The 15,610-nt window shown below is 47.6% G+C and overlaps 1 protein-coding gene across 1 annotated transcript in view; it reads left to right on the forward strand.

The window, feature by feature from the left end:
* LOC141988753 (NACHT, LRR and PYD domains-containing protein 3-like) overlaps positions 1-15,610 on the forward strand; it is a 34,644-nt gene that overhangs the window by 5,885 nt on the left and 13,149 nt on the right. The window contains exons 3-6 of the mRNA XM_074954689.1: positions 524-565; positions 1,624-3,361; positions 12,099-12,188; positions 15,351-15,524. Of these exons, the coding sequence (XP_074810790.1) occupies positions 524-565; positions 1,624-3,361; positions 12,099-12,188; positions 15,351-15,524 (2,044 nt within the window). The remainder of the gene's footprint in view (positions 1-523; positions 566-1,623; positions 3,362-12,098; positions 12,189-15,350; positions 15,525-15,610) is intronic.

Here is a 15,610-nt window from a genome sequence, read left to right on the forward strand (position 1 = left end):
GAACAGGATCAGGGCTCTACCTCCTCTCTGCTTCTCACTGCCCCTTTGGGGTGCAGGGTTTCTCCAAGGATACAGTTCCTATGCTCCCTTGTTCTTGTGTGGGAATTACAAGGGTGTGCAATTAGGAGCCTGCCTTCTCTCTCCAGATCTGCATAAATGCCAGGTCCAATCTAGCCCTGTTCTAGAAATAGCATCAGTGACACTGTAGCTATAGGTGAGGTGGCAATGCCATGATAAAACCCTGGACAGGATTTTCTAACTTGTGCATGTAAAACAGCTCAGATTGGCTGTGACTGTGTGTGTGTGTGGGGGGGGTTCCACCTCCCTGTGCAGTGTGTGGGTATGGGTTGCTTGCCAGGATTATCTGGGTGCATCTCACTTAATCAATTCGCTGCTGTTGCGGAGGCCTCAGACACTGGTGCACCTCGGTCACTCCTATCCTCTGCCCGTGGCACATAATAGTCTAGTCTCCTGTGGGCTGTAATATTTTGTTCTCATTTTGGTTGTTGGGTTTGATATGCAGGTGCTGTGGGATCTGCAAGTGGCCATACCTGTGGATGCTCAGGTAAACAAAGCGTCTTGCGGCCCGCCAGGGGCTAACCCTGAACAAGCCGCAGCCCAAGGTTCAGAACCCCTGTTTTAAAGGATGTTTTAACACTCTTAAAATAGCATTCTGAAATGCTGCTGGAGTGCTGTATGTGAGCCATAGTTCATGTGCCTCATGATCCCTTTCTTCTCTGTTGGACAGGTTCCCTTTCTGGAGTACATCTCCCACAATGCACCATAGCTCAGCAAGAGAGAAAACCATGGTGCATCATGGAAGATGAAGTCAAGCTAGGGGTCTTGGCCCATTGCAGAGACAGGGCCTTCATAAGCAAGTCATCTGTCCAATGAAACACTGGCACTCCACTTCCCGTACTGCACTACTCAGGATTAGCGATGGGTCCCATCTAAATACCGGTGTCCAATCCTATCCTCCAGTGTTTGGAGTCGCAGTAGCGAGGAACGGGGGTGCAGAGTGAAGCAGAGAAGGGTATCTAGAAGTGAGAAAAACAGAAAGGGATTAAAAGAGCTAGCAACAGGAGAGGCAAGAAAACATAACCAGAGAGTAAGAAGAGAAGTAGTTAGAAATAACAAAAGAAGACAAAGGGTACTGGGGGGAAAGGGAGGAGAACAGAAAAAATAAGACGAAAACTAAAAGAAAAGATCAGAAGGAACAAAAAAAAAAGGAATGAGCTAAATTATCCATATTCAGAAAAGCACTTGAGCAAATTCTTAACTTTAAGCACATGCTCAAATCTCATTTATTGTAAGGGGACTTCAGTCTGTGCTTAAGGGCATTGCTGAATCAGAACCAAGGTGAGAGATGATCGCGTACGAAATAATTAAATAATAAAAGAAAAAAGACTAATTTTAATACGTAAAATTGTAGCAAAATGTAGTCACATGATGGTGGGAATGTTGGGCAAAATGGGGGGGGGGAGACCAGAAAGAATAGAATGCCACCAATATTTTGTCATGTCCAACTTTTGGATATAACCGATGAATGGCAGTTCAAATGACCTTTGTTTGATCAACTGTACTCAGTATGTCTAATGCTTCATGCCATTGTCATTGAATTAGATTACCAGAAAAAATATAGAGATCATATACAAGAAGAATACCAAGTAATAGAAGACAGGAATGCTCGCCTGGGTGAACATGTGAGTCTAGACAAAAGATACACAGAACTGCTTATTGTAAAAGAACATCGGCAGCGGGAGGAGAAAGAACATGAAATAATCACCAGAGGAAGGAGACACACAGAGCTGATGGCTCAACGAACCAGTCACACTAAGATTAGTGTTTTATTTGATCCCGATGGAAGTCGACAAAGCCCAAGAACGGTTGTGTTGCAGGGAGCTGCTGGAATTGGGAAAACAATGACAGCAAGAAAGATCATGTTGGACTGGGCAGCTGGAAAACTCTATCAGAAAAAGTTTGATTATGTTTTCTATATAAATTGCAGAAAAATAAATCTTTTTACTAAACAGAAAAGTGTTGCTGATTTGCTTTTAGACAATTGTCCTAACAGAAAAGGACCAATTAAAGAAATCTTCGAGAAGCCAGAAAAACTCCTGTTCATAATAGATGGTTTTGATGAGTTGAATTCCTTGCTAGATATTGATGAAGTCGATCTGTGCACTGACCCATTTGAGAAGAAGCCAGTGAAAACCGTACTGTGCAGTTTACTGAGAAAGAAAGTTCTTCAAAAATCCTTCCTACTGATCACTACAAGACCAACTGCTCTGGAGAAACTACAGCAGAATCTGAGGATTCCACGTTATGCAGAGATAATGGGATTTTCTGGAGAAGAGAGGAAAGAATATTTTCATAAATTCTTTTGTGATGAAAAGAAAGCAACACAAGCCTTTAATTTTGTCAAAGAAAATGAAATGCTCTTCACCATGTGCTTTGTCCCCATTGTGTGTTGGATCATCTGCACGGTTATGAAGCAACAGATGGAAAGAGGGGAAGATCTTGCACAAGCTTCAAAAACAACCACATCAGTATATTGTCTCTTTCTGAACAGTCTATTAAGTGATTGTTTCACTGATTCAATACATTTGCAACCATCTAAAATTATCCTGTGGAATCTTTGCTCATTGGCTGCAGATGGAATTTTAGAACGGAAAATACTGTTTGAAGAAGATGACCTGAAGAGACACAATTTATCCTTGTCTAACATTCACTCTCTCTTTCTGAATAAAAGTATATTTCAAAAAGGTATAGAATGTGAAAGTGTCTACAGCTTCATTCACTTGAGTTTCCAAGAGTTTTTTGCAGCTATGTTTTATGTGCTAAAGGAAGATGAAGAGACAATGAAAAAATCATTGTCTTCTAAGAAAAATGTGAACAACTTCCTAAAAATTTATGGACCATCTAAAAATAATTATTTGATGTTAACAGTACGTTTCTTGTTTGGTCTCTTAAATAAAGAGAGACTAAATGACATAGAGGAAAATTTAAATTTTAAAACATCCTGTGAAATAAAGCTGGATTTATTGAAGTGGTTTGAAGTAGAAGCTAAAAACATCTCCTCTCTGCCCTATAAGACCTATGAGGAACTGCATGACCAGCTTGAGTTGTTTCACTGTTTGTATGAGATTCAGGAAGAAGAGTTTGCAAAAAGCGCAATGGAAAATTTCCAAGAAATTAGACTGGAACACATCAGGCTTACAACAATGGATGAAATTGCTCTTTCATTCTGTGTAAAGAACTGTTGTAGTAAGCAGTCACTTTACTTATGTAATTGTACTCTTGGGATTGGAGAACAAGAAGAAGGATGGATAGCAAAGCTGCGGAAATGGTTATTTCCTCTGTAAGTATCACAGTTTATTTAATACTAATCAGTAAATCCTTAGTGACATCTCATCATATCACCATTATAATGCCCCTTTTTTCCAGCAGATTATAAGATATTTGCAGATTTGTCTTGGTCTTTCCCTGTAAAATGAGGTTACACTGTCCCTCTGGGTCTGGTTGGGTCGAGGTAGCTGGGTCAGAAAACCTTATGATTGCAGGATAGGCAGGAATAAGGAAGTGAGGGTTAAGCAGAAGGACCTGGAAACAGCTGGGACCAGTTAGCTTCCTGGGAAACTAGATTGGATCAGATAGAAGGAGAGGAAGTTAAGATGCTATGGGCTGGAGTGGTTAGCTAGGTACCTGTCTGCATTGAAGAAGCTGGATACCAGAACTGGAGTAAACATTTTAGCTTTGCCAGTTTCACCAGTGCTGTATAGAGGAGAAATGTAACCTCCTTGTTCCTACTATATATATACTCCTGTTTATACATCCAACGATCCCATTAGCCCTTTCAGCCACAGCATTGCACTGGGAGATCATGGTCGATTGGTTCTCCATCATAACTCCAAGTCCTTTTCAGAGTCACTGCTTTCCAAACTACCGTTCCATATTATAAGCATGCCCATATTCATTGCTCCTTCCATCTGACCTGTCGAAAGGCATGTTGTTTGTGTGGATCAGTTTAGCTAGAGATCCAGCAAGCTCTGTATAAGTGACCTGCCCTGTCCTACAGCCTAGTCACAGTAGCAAATGAGTTAGACCTGCCCAGGTCCTTGAGCACCTGAATAGCAAAAGGAAAAGGTATAAGGACTAGAACCTGGGTCTGCAGAGCCTGGGACAGCTGATATTCCCAAAGTGCCATCAGGCAGCCCTGTAGTAGTTAAGCCAGGGAGCTCTATGGAGAATAGGTGCTGCAGGATGTACTTACTGCCCAAGAGATCCAGAGTGAGGTACCCTGTGGCCCTCTGATTGTCCAAGTGCCCTATTTAACCCCAGGGGTTTCCCCAGGAAGTTGTCTGGGCTGCCACACAGACTTTGGCCTGCTGCAGTGCCAGACTTTGCTTGGCCTCCTGATCTCCAGCCTCTGACTCTAGCCTGATTCTGACCATGACCCTTGCCTACAGAACCTGGCTCTTGTGATTCCTCCAACTCCAGCCTAGCAACTACTGTCCCTAGAGAGCAGAGCTCAGCCCACCTGTGACCACTAGGCCAGACCACCTACGCCCCAGTCCTTCACAGTAGGATTAGCCACAAACAATTCAGAAGACTCTCAAATGGCAGCTGACTGTAGCTCAGCTCCTGCTACTCCTGGACTCTGTGTTGGCACCCACCCAGCTGCCTGAAGCCATCAAGCAATCACCTCTTGTTCCCTCTCCACTAGCCTTAGCATCTTCCAGAAGGCTACAATCCAAGCCTTGCTGTTTCCTGCACTGCCCAGTCCCTGGCCATGTCACAGGTGATCCCCAGCCATTAGTCAACATCTTACACTACAGCTCCACCTGGCTGCTGATGGCAGTCGTGCTACTGCATTCTCTCACCCGGTGAGAGGTTGATCTGTTTTGGTTCTGCTGGGCAGTATCCTTAATTCCTTCTCTGTAATGTGTGCAGTGCCCAACTGCGAGGTGTCTCCTGCCCACCCCCTTCCCTCAGCTCAGTTATGGGACAATGTGAAAGGGGCATTATTTGGGATAGTCTGCTCCTGCATAGATCCTGCTCCTGAGTCAGGGGCAGGTGCTGGCAGCAATGAGCAATTCACAGGCTGCTGTCACTACTGCAAAGCTTTAGGGTCCAGTGAGATCTGAGGATCCAAAGATCCACCATGTAGTGCACTAACTCACTCCAGCTGCTAATGGACCCAAGAGGCCAAAACTGCAGACAGGGATCAGTGTAGCATATGGGAATCTGTGTCCCACAGATTTGTCGTTTTGCCAAAAAAATGAGATTTTATTATGAGGAAATAGAATGTAGCTGCCTGCCTGAAAGGCTCTTGTGAGTTTCATTTTCTGTTAGTGAAATTGACAAAAGCTTTCCCAGAGGGCCTCCTTGGAATCATGCAGGGTTGTTCTGCCATCCCCTAGCTCTGGGGCAGAGAAAGGCAGAGGACCCGCAATGCATCCTCACCTCTTACCTAGCTCTAGGGGATGGACAGGCGCAGTGTCTGTTGTTTTGATGTTTTAATCCTGATCTGGGGCAAAACATCATCTGAAAAAGTGAAATTTTTCATGGAAAGGTCTACCCTTTTTTCATCCCGTGCTACTGGTAACAGCTGTGTGTGTGGAAGGGGATTGTAAAATCTTTGTGCCCCTAGAGATCAGTCCGCTTGACTCCAAATTAAAGGATCAGGTCCATTAGCCTGAAAGCATCAGTATCATCTTCATGATTCTTCCCACGCCGTCAGGGCAGAAGGCAGATATCGAACAATGCCAATCTTCCCTGTGCTGGGCTTGTTTTCCATGTCTTTTATATTCAGCTGTAATAATTCCACTTCAGCCTTTATTGAGCTACAGATTGTGCCTCTAGGTCAGTCTCTCTGTCACTTGCCCTGGAGTCAACAAAAAGAGGCTTGTTTGGGAAGCCGCTTATGAACATTCTTAAAAGATGCCCCAAGTGTGACCACCGCTTCTTCCATAGTACTTGTATTGTTGTACAGGAGATAGTTGTGCCATTGCGAGGACCTGTTCACTGCTTACTCTGTCCATCCCTTTTACGCTGAATAGTCTGTGCAGCCACCAGCAACAAACTCTGTTTAATTTGCATTGAATGGACTTCCATATTGATGGATTCCAGTTTTGATAATTTTGTTAATCACGTTGGACTTCCATGTTGTTGGTAGTGATGGAAATACAGCACTCGTTTTACCTATTCATAGAATCTCAGGGTTGGAAGGGACCTCAGGAGGTCATCCAGTCCAACCCCCTGCTCAAAGCAGGACCAATCCCCAACTAAATCATCCCAGCCAGGGCTTTGTCAAGCCTGACCTTAAAAACTTCTAAGGAAGGAGATTCTGGGCTTTACACGAAACACAGTCACCACTATCATGAATGAGGCTGCCAAGATAAGTTAATTTATTCAGTTTTTCAAGGCTTCATCTCTCAAATAGATAAAATTATTGATCCATAAATTTATTTTGATAACTTCTGTTTTTAATTGATTAATAATAAGACCTACTTGCTTGGCAGAATTTGCAAGACCACCTGTCTTTCACTGCGTACCTTCAACTCATTTATTTGTAAGAAAAATGTCACCTGCAAAGTCTAGGTCTCCAGGCTCCCCATGTATCCCCACAATGCCCATCTCCATACTGACAGGCAGTCAAAGTCAATAGCAACTCCCAAAAAAAGAGGCACAACACACAACCTTGCCTGACCCCAACATTAGCATTAAACCAGTCTGCTAACTCTTGGTTTGCCTTTATTGTGCACAGAGCATTCTGACACAAAGTCATAATAATTTGAATGATTTTCTCTACCACCAGGATTCCCTATTTACACTATCAAATGCCTTTTGGAAACCCGCAATATTCAAGACTACTGGCAACTGCCATTTACTACTTGGTTCTACGGCAGGGGTGGCCAACCTGAGCCTGAGAAGGAGCCAGAATTTACCAATGTACATTGCCAAAGAGCCACAGTAATACGTCAGCAGCCCCCCATCAGCTCCTCCTCCCCCACTCCCAGCGCCTCCCACCCACCGGCAGCCCTGCTGATCAGCGCCTTCCCCTCCCTCCCCCGCACTCCCAATCAGCTGTTTCATGGCATGCAGGAGGCTCAGAGGGGGGGGAGTGAGGGTAAGGCAGGCTCAGAGGCAGGGGCAGAAAGGGGTGGAGTGGGGGCAGGGCCTGTGGCAGAGCCAGGGGTTGAGCAGGGAGCACCCCCCGGCACATTGGAAAGCTGGTGCCTGTAGCTCCAGCCCTGGGGTCGGTGCCTAGACAAGGAGCCGCATATTGACTTCTGAAGAGCCGCATGTAGCTCTGGAGCCACAGGTTGGCCACCCCTGTTTTACGGTCTACACAATTTCTACCTGGCCAAAAAACAGCTTACCATTCTCTAAATCTGCTATCTATGGCTTTTAAAGGCTTGTCTACATGAAGACATCCGTGAAAGTTAATTTGAATGAACTAAAGTCATACATTTGAAGTGGATTAATTAAACTATGTTAAATCCCTGCGTGGATGCTGTTTTACGGAATTAAAGTGGCCTTAATTAGGTTTAGTTTAATTCACTTCCAAAGGCCATTTAAATTCTGAATAACAGTGTCCACACAGGGATTTAATGTGGTTTAACTTAGCCGCTTCAAATTCACACTTTTAGGGCATGGCTACACATGCAGATGTAGAGCGCTGTGAGTTAAACCAGCCCTCGGAGAGCGCCGTAGGGAAAGCGCTGCAGTCTGTCCACACTGACAGCTGCAAGTGCACTGGCGTGGCCACGTTTGCGGCTCTTGCAGCGGCATTGGGAGCGGTGCATTATGGGCAGCTATCCCACAGAGCACCTCTTCCACAAGCCACAGCGCCAGAATGGGGAAGGAGCGGGGGGTGCGGGGCATTCTGGGTCCTGTCCCAATGCCCCGTGATGCATCACTTCGCATCCCAGCAATCCCTGTGCTTCCTTCCGCATTTGGCGCCATCTTTCAACGTTTTTTGTACTGCGCGCTCTGTCTTCCCTTTCGGTCTGCGGGAGTGGATCCTGAAGTGCTGAGAGGTATGCTGACGAGTCTCGCCAGCACGTCACGTTTGGCAGTCGAGTTATTCCTTAAGCTACAAAGTGACAGTGAGGAGTCTGACTATGATATCGACTCTCGTAACACATATGACACGAGATTGCTTGTGGCATTCACGGACATGCTCACCACCGTGGAAACGCCACTTTTGGGCTCGGGAAACAAGCCCTGAGTGGTGGGATCACATCGTCATGCAAGTCTGGGATGACGAGCCGTGGCTGCAGAACTTTCGGATGAGAAAAGCCACTTTCATGGGATTGTCTGCTGAGCTCGCCCCCAACCTGGGGAGCAAGGACACGAGATTGAGAGCTGCCCTGATGGTGGAGAAGCGGGTGGCTATTGCAATCTGGAAGCTGGCAACTCCAGACAGCTACCGATCGGTCGCTAACCAGTTTGGAGTGGGAAAGTCGACCGTTGGAATTGTGTTCATGCACGTTTGCAGGGCCACGAATCGCATCCTGCTCAGAAGAACCGTGACTCTGGGTAACGTGCATGACATTGTGGCCGGCTTTGCACAAATGGGTTTCCCTAACTGCGGAGGGGCGATAGATGGGACTCATATTCCAACTCTCTGGCACAAGCCCACCTAGCCTCCAAGTACGTTAATCGGAAGGGTTATTTCTCTGTGGTTCTCCAGGTGCTTGTGGATCACCGTGGGTGTTTCATTGACATTAACACAGGCTGGTCCAGAAAGGTGCATGAAGCACGCATCGTTCGGAACACTGGCCTGTTCAGGAAGCTGCAAGCTGGGACTTTTTTCCCAGACCAGAAGATCACCATAGGGAAAGTCGAAATGCCCATTGTGATCCTTGGAGACCCTGCTTACCCTTTAATGCCGTGGCTCATGAAAGCCTACACAGGGAGCCTTGACAGCAGCAAGGAGCGGTTCAACAGCAGGCTGAGTCAGTGAAGAATGACTGTGGAGTGTGCTTTTGGCTGTTTAAAGAGCCGCTGGTGCTCTCTGTATGGGAAGCTGGACCTGGCCGATGACAACATCCCCACGGTTATATCCGCATGCTGTACCCTCCATAACGCGGAGGTTCAACACCTGGAGGCTGAATTTGAACAGCCAGAGAGCAGGGCTATTAGAGGGGCCCAGCGTGGGGCTGCAAGGATTAAGGATGCCTTGAGGGAGCAATTTGAGGCTGAAAGCCACCAGTAATGTTTGGTGCCCTGCACAGGAGTGAAATTCAGTGATTCCAATATTAGTAGGAATCTGTGCTTGCTACACTGACTTGCAGTGCCTGTTGCTTTCCTGGGCTAAGGTATCTTTTACTTAATGCAATAATAAAGAATGTTTTCAAAGTCAAAAAAGCCATTTATTTAAAATAAAATGCATTTATTGAAAAGAAACACAACTGCTTGGGAAACAGAAAGGGCAAGGGGGTAGCGTGGGGAACGGTTCAATCACAGATTTGCGTATGTCCTGTTCTCATACTCAGCCTTCCTGTCTGGGGTGCTGTGCAATGAGTGCTGCGCTTCTGGTGGGCTAAAACGCATGGTGATGGGGGTTGAGTGCAGTGGGTAAGGGTTGTAGTTTGCAGGGCTGGGTGGTGAAGCTACAGGTGTTGGAGGCAGCTGGTGGTGATAAGAACCTGGATGTTGGGGAAAGTGGGTTAGAGGTGACATGGGGGCACAAGGGAAAGAGTTTTGGGACAAGGGCTGCAGGGCGGGGGGCAGGAGCGGTAGTGCTCTGCCTGCATAGCTATGAGCGCCTGGATCGAGACCGCTTGGCGCTCCATAATGCTTATCAGCCAATCCGTGCTTTGCTGCTGGTGCGCCGTGCTTTGGGTCCAGTGCTCCGCATTCTGCTGGCGGATCCTCCTTTCACTCTCCCTCTACTCCTGCACTTTTAGATTTGCATTAAGGGACTGCTGCATGACTTCATGCAGCATGTCTTCTTTGCTTTTACGCGGCCTCTTCCTAATTCTCTGGAGTCTTTCGGCCTGTGATAACACGGACGGCTGAAATCTCAAGGTTGCATCTGTAAAGGCAAAATGCAACGTTTAACAGAGGCAGCATAGTGCACACCAGACAGAGCAATGATTCACCCGTATTTAAAGACAAGCACAGTGTAACGATAGCAGAATTTGCCCTTCCCAAAGCGAGCGCACATAACCCAAAGGAGCCTCAAAATGATGAGTAAGCACAGGGTCAAGGGGGAATGATTGTTTCACAGCCGAACTCTGTGGTTCTGTGCCTTGGGGAGAGCCAACAGTTGCAGGGGGCCCCTATACTAAACACTGTCCCCACATTTTCCACAGGAGTTCGTCCTGGAAGATATCTCACTGCTGAGGGTGACCTGGGAAGCAAGGGAGAGTCTTCTACTACAATGAAGCTTCTGCCCTGGCCCATATGCAGCTTGCCTGTGTGCAGCAATGGTCCCCCTGCCCATCACAGCACAGTGCTGTGGACATGTTAGCCTGACTGGGATAAGGAGCACAGTAGCACTCCCAAGGAACCTGTGCAAGCGCATTGCCCAGCTTCTGCATGAGACCTTTGAAGAGATCACTGAAGCCAATTACCGCAATGTGAGAGAGCACATAAACGCCCTATTCCACATCTAGGCATGCATGCAGCCCTAACCCTCCTCGCCCCAAGAGCCCACATTGAATAACTTCCTTCCCAAAATAAAAGCCACTTACCAGGCACATCCTCTGGTGTTTGTCCTTCCCCAGGCACAGACCGCTTTGACTGGCTGCCTTCCTCCTGGCTTGAAAACAGTTCCTGGCTGCATGCATCTAGGGATGCCGTGGGCGTCTTCCCCCACCTCAGCACCTTTGCTCCTGCTTTCCTCCTCCTCCTCCTGCCTTGTTGAACTGGGCTCTGAAGTGTCCATGGTGGTACTCGGAGTGGAGGTGGGTCGCGTCCAGCTCTTTGTAGAAACTGCAGGTTGTGGGGGCAGCACCGGAGCAGTGGTTTGCCTCGTGGGCTTTGTGGTAGGCATTCCACAGCTCCTTCACTTTAACCCTGCACTGCAGTGTGTCCCGGTCATGGCCCCGTTCCATCATGTCCCTTGATATCTGCCCAAAGGTATCGTAATTCCTCCGGCTGGAGCGCAGCTGGGACTGGACAGCTTCCTCCCCCCAAACACTGATGAGGTCCAGCAGCTCGCCATTGCTCCATACTGGGGATCGCCTGGCGCGTGGAGGCATGGTCACCTGAAAAGATTCGCTGTGAGCACTCCACGCCTGGCTGAGCAAACAGGAAGGGGATTTTCAAAATTCCCAGAGAATTTAAAGGGCGGGACTGACGGTTGGTCACCTGAGGGCAGGACAGTAAAGTTCAAAGTGATGACCAGAGTGGCTAGAACAGTCATTGTGGGACACTTCTGGAGGCCGATCAGAGCGCATTAAGAGGCCAGGGCATCTACACTGGCGCTGCGGCACTCCAGCCAGGGTGCACCAAGCGTTATGCCTCTCGCGGAGTTCGATTACCAGGAGCGCTCCAGTCGCGGAGTCCGGGCGCTGTACGTGCCTTGCCAGTGTGGATGCGTCATGAGTTAGAGCGCACGGGGCTGCTTTAATGCGCTCTAATTCGCAAGTGTAGCCATGCCCTAAGTTAATTCTGATTTAGGATGATTGCACAGAAAACTTTCCCTGGGCCTGAAAGCAGTGTATTCTTGTGCCATTTGTCATAGTCACTCAAATCTTCTTTGTAAGGGAGTTTGATTAAGAACCGTTTTTTCCATTCTTCTGAGATATATTCCTTCTCCCATGCCCAACTGAAAAGGGATAGCAGGATTTTCACTGAAAGAAGCAGCTCACCCATAACCCTGTTTTATATGGCCAAGCTACTAGATGGGGCAGATGCTACACAGGATTAGTGGGGGTTACGCCGCTCTTAGGAATGAATAGCTAACATGATATCAGAACAATGGACTGTGGGGTCTTCATATACTTCTCTTTGTTTTCTTTTTAAAGAGGCTAATAAATGTCTGCTGTGGAATAAAACCAACCCCATCATCTTCAGGAAAAGAGATGGGAAATCTGCCTTTAGGAAATGATATTTAAAACTCGCGTTCTCTCTTCTAGGAACCCACTGATGAAGGATCCGAGAACTTCAACTGCATACGCATTGTTGGAAGGACTCAAGGATCCAAACTGTAAACTAAAGACAATATCGTAAGCAAACTCCTCTCTTACAGCCCTTTTGTGACTGCTGCTATGCCAGGAGTTGGGCAGCAATGCATTTCTGCCCAGTGTCTGGTATTACTCTGTATTCCATTTGAAATGTAACTCTGAGCTGCAAATCACAGTAAACATCTAAAGAATCAAACTCCATGAAACCACTAAACTAACTGTGTGGCAAACCCTTGTCTCTGCCCCCGCCCAGTAAGTAGGCCAGCTGCTGGGCTGATGCACAAGGTGGAGGAATCCTCCTCACCCAGGGCACAGAGCAGCTGTGGAGTTTCTTCACAGAAACTAATCCAGCCTAATGCTAATGGTGAGAGAGAGACCCACCCTCTGCACTGCATCTCACACACCCAGTGTACCCCTGCACAGAGGAATACAGGGTTGCTCTCTGGCCACTAGGAAAGGTACTGGATTGGCCACTGGGAAAGGTACTGGATTTAGTCCTAAGAGAACAAATGTCCTCTGTTCTCTTCCTTAAATTGTCTCCTGGGGACAGTGAGGTGATTGTTGAATGCACAGAGACTTGAAACACTAGGGTAAGTGACCAAGTGACCTTCATTTCCTGCTAGCTGAGAACTTGTACGCTTCTCACGTATGGCCCCCTAGTGGCCTGGCTAAACTATGGCTCTGTGCAGGTACTACAAATGCTACGGTTCTTATTTAGGGCTTAATGTGCATCAAGCGGGGGAGCCGTGCACCGACTGGCTGTGTGGGGCCTGCTGCCGCGCACTAAAGTTCCTTAGCGCACTTTGACCCCCCCCCGCCCCGAGATCGTCATATTATTTATTTTAATCCGTCTTTCTAATGTGATACGTGTTTTGTCCTTTACTGACCAAAAGTTAATCACACTTGCTCTGTTTTTGCTTTTCATTTCATCCCCACCTCTGTCTGTTCTGTCCCACTCTCAGCACCTGCCCACTTGTGCGTACTTCTCAGCCATCTGACCCCCACCCACCCCACTCCCCTGAACATGCTACCATGGTTCAAGGGAACAGCGACCTAGGTGAAGACCAGGCATTACAAGTGGGCATAACAAACAGCTTGCAGGCAGGGGAGCAGAAAGGGGAGGGGGCGGGAGAGAGAGGACAAGGATAAATTACAGTCACAATTATTAATCAATCATGTCCATGTTTTTCATGTTTCTGAAGGTAAGGTAGACGAGTATTTTGTCAGAAGCGTATATTGTTTTCTAGGCAAAAAACTGTAAATCATCAAGATTATTCATTTATGTATTCTGGTGTGAGAATGCTGCTAGAATCTGATCCTGTAATACCGTCTCCATGTGATTAGTCTTCGGGAAGTCCAGGGGACACTGCTTCACTTAGTAATTAATTATTTAGTAGTAAGGACTGTTTGTGTGAGGCAGGATTGCAGGATCAGGCCCCTAGTTATGGGGCCCATGTTTCCTGAAGTGTCATTAAGCTGTCCTGTCTCCCTAGTGTAACTGTACTGGGAAGTTTTATCCATAGTTTTCAGTTCCCCCAGAATTAAATTTTAGGCTCCCTAGAGATGGAAGCAGGCTCCTGCTCCCTGATAGGCTTGGGGTGGGTGCATTGAAAAAAATCTCTGGGGGTCAGGCTGCCCCAGCTGTAAACCTCTGGATTGACCAGATGGTCAGAGCTCCTCCAGACCAGACCACATGCCTCATTCCTGCATTCCTGCATCCTCATTCCTGCATGTGCCTGCATTGCCTCGACATGCTCATGAAGCTGCTTGCAGCTCTGCATTCAGCTAATGACAATAATCAAATCAAATCTCATGCTGCAGAGGTCAGGGAGGAATTTTTTTTTCAATGTACAATTGGCTTGGTGTAGTCTGGGTTTTTTCTGCCTTCTTCTGTAGCATCAGAAATTAGGCACAGCTGGAGATGGGACACTCGATAGAGTGGACCAGTGCTCTGAGATGGTACAGATAACCCATCTGTCTAAGATGCCTGGCTGGGGTGTCTTGCTCACATGTCAGTCATATACTGATCTCCAGACTTGGGGTCAGGAAGGAATTTCCCCCAGGTCAGATTGGCAGGGACTTTGGCGGGGGTGGGGGGAAAGGGGTTGTCATCGCCTGCAGTGTGGGGCGTGGATCACCTGCTGATAGCGTCTGGATATATCTCGCAAAATCACATCCCTGCCTTTGCAATGGCCTCAGCCACGGTGGCACCTCAGTCTCTCTTGTTCGCTGCCACTGATGCACAACAGTTTAGTTTCCCGAGGACTGAAATGTTTGGGGCTAACTAAAGTCTTTGGGATTAATATAGGGGTGACCTGGTGCTGTGTCGTGGCCTGTGATCTACAGGAGGTCAGATTAGATGATCTGGTGGTCCCCTCTGGCCTTAAACTCTATGAAACTATGGAAGTCCCCAGATGGAATCTATCACTAAGCGGTGGTTCTTTGAGTGACAGCACATGTGTGTTCCACTTTAGGTTTCCACTTTGTTTCGAAGAAGAAGAAGAAGAAACAATTACTAACCTGTTCCATAACTGTTGTTCTGCACAATGTGTTACATGTGTCCATTCCACATCCCACCCTCCTATCCCTCTATAGCTAGTCTTTTTGGTTAGAAGGAACTGAGGAGGGTCAGGGGCAGCTCCAGCCTTTATACCATCACACGGCAGCGCGTGCCAGCGGAGGACCCCTACGCCACCCCTGCTGATGGAAAAATCTCTGACAACAGTGCACTGGACCTGCAGATGTTTCTAAAGTGGAAAGGACGTGTGCAATACATCTTGAAGAACAACAGTTACAGAACTGTTAGTAACATGGACCACAGATATAATAGACCGGGGGAGGTTAAGCCTCCCCAAACCCAGGCCATGGCCCCACCCACCCTGTGCCCTGAGGCCCCGCCCTCGCTCCGCCTCTCCCCTGAAGCTGGTGTGGGCTTGGCTTGGGCCAGTGGCCCGGAGCTTAATGCCCAGGCTGGCCAGCGGCTTGGAACCCCGGCAGGCGGGGCTCAGGCTGCAGTGTGGGATTTGGGGGGGCTCAAGCCACAATGGAGGGCTCGGGGCTACTCTGGCGGGGTGGGGGAGCGGCCGGCCTCATGTGGGGCAGGGGGCTAGCCTCTCCGAATGGAGAGTTCACCCACCACGCATGGTTAGTAACTGTTTCATACAGTGCAGAGGTAACTTTGATCTGTTCATTTCTTCCCTTCAGCTTGTCCAGCTGCAAACTCTCATCTGCTTTCCCTGAGGACCTCTCTCCTAAGACCCTCTTTACAAACTGGTCCCTGGAAAAGCTGGATCTGAGTGCCAATACACTGGGAGACTTAGGATTGAAACATCTGTGTGAGGGACTGAAACATCCACTCTGTAAACTGCAGATACTGCTGTAAGTAACCCACTGCTATATTTTGTTAGTACATGACTTTTTCACTCATCTCTGTGTTGTTTCACCCACCTGCTTTGTCCTAGCTT

The sequence above is a fragment of the Natator depressus genome, chromosome 6 (assembly GCF_965152275.1).
Source record: "Natator depressus isolate rNatDep1 chromosome 6, rNatDep2.hap1, whole genome shotgun sequence".
Taxonomy (NCBI): domain Eukaryota; kingdom Metazoa; phylum Chordata; order Testudines; family Cheloniidae; genus Natator; species Natator depressus.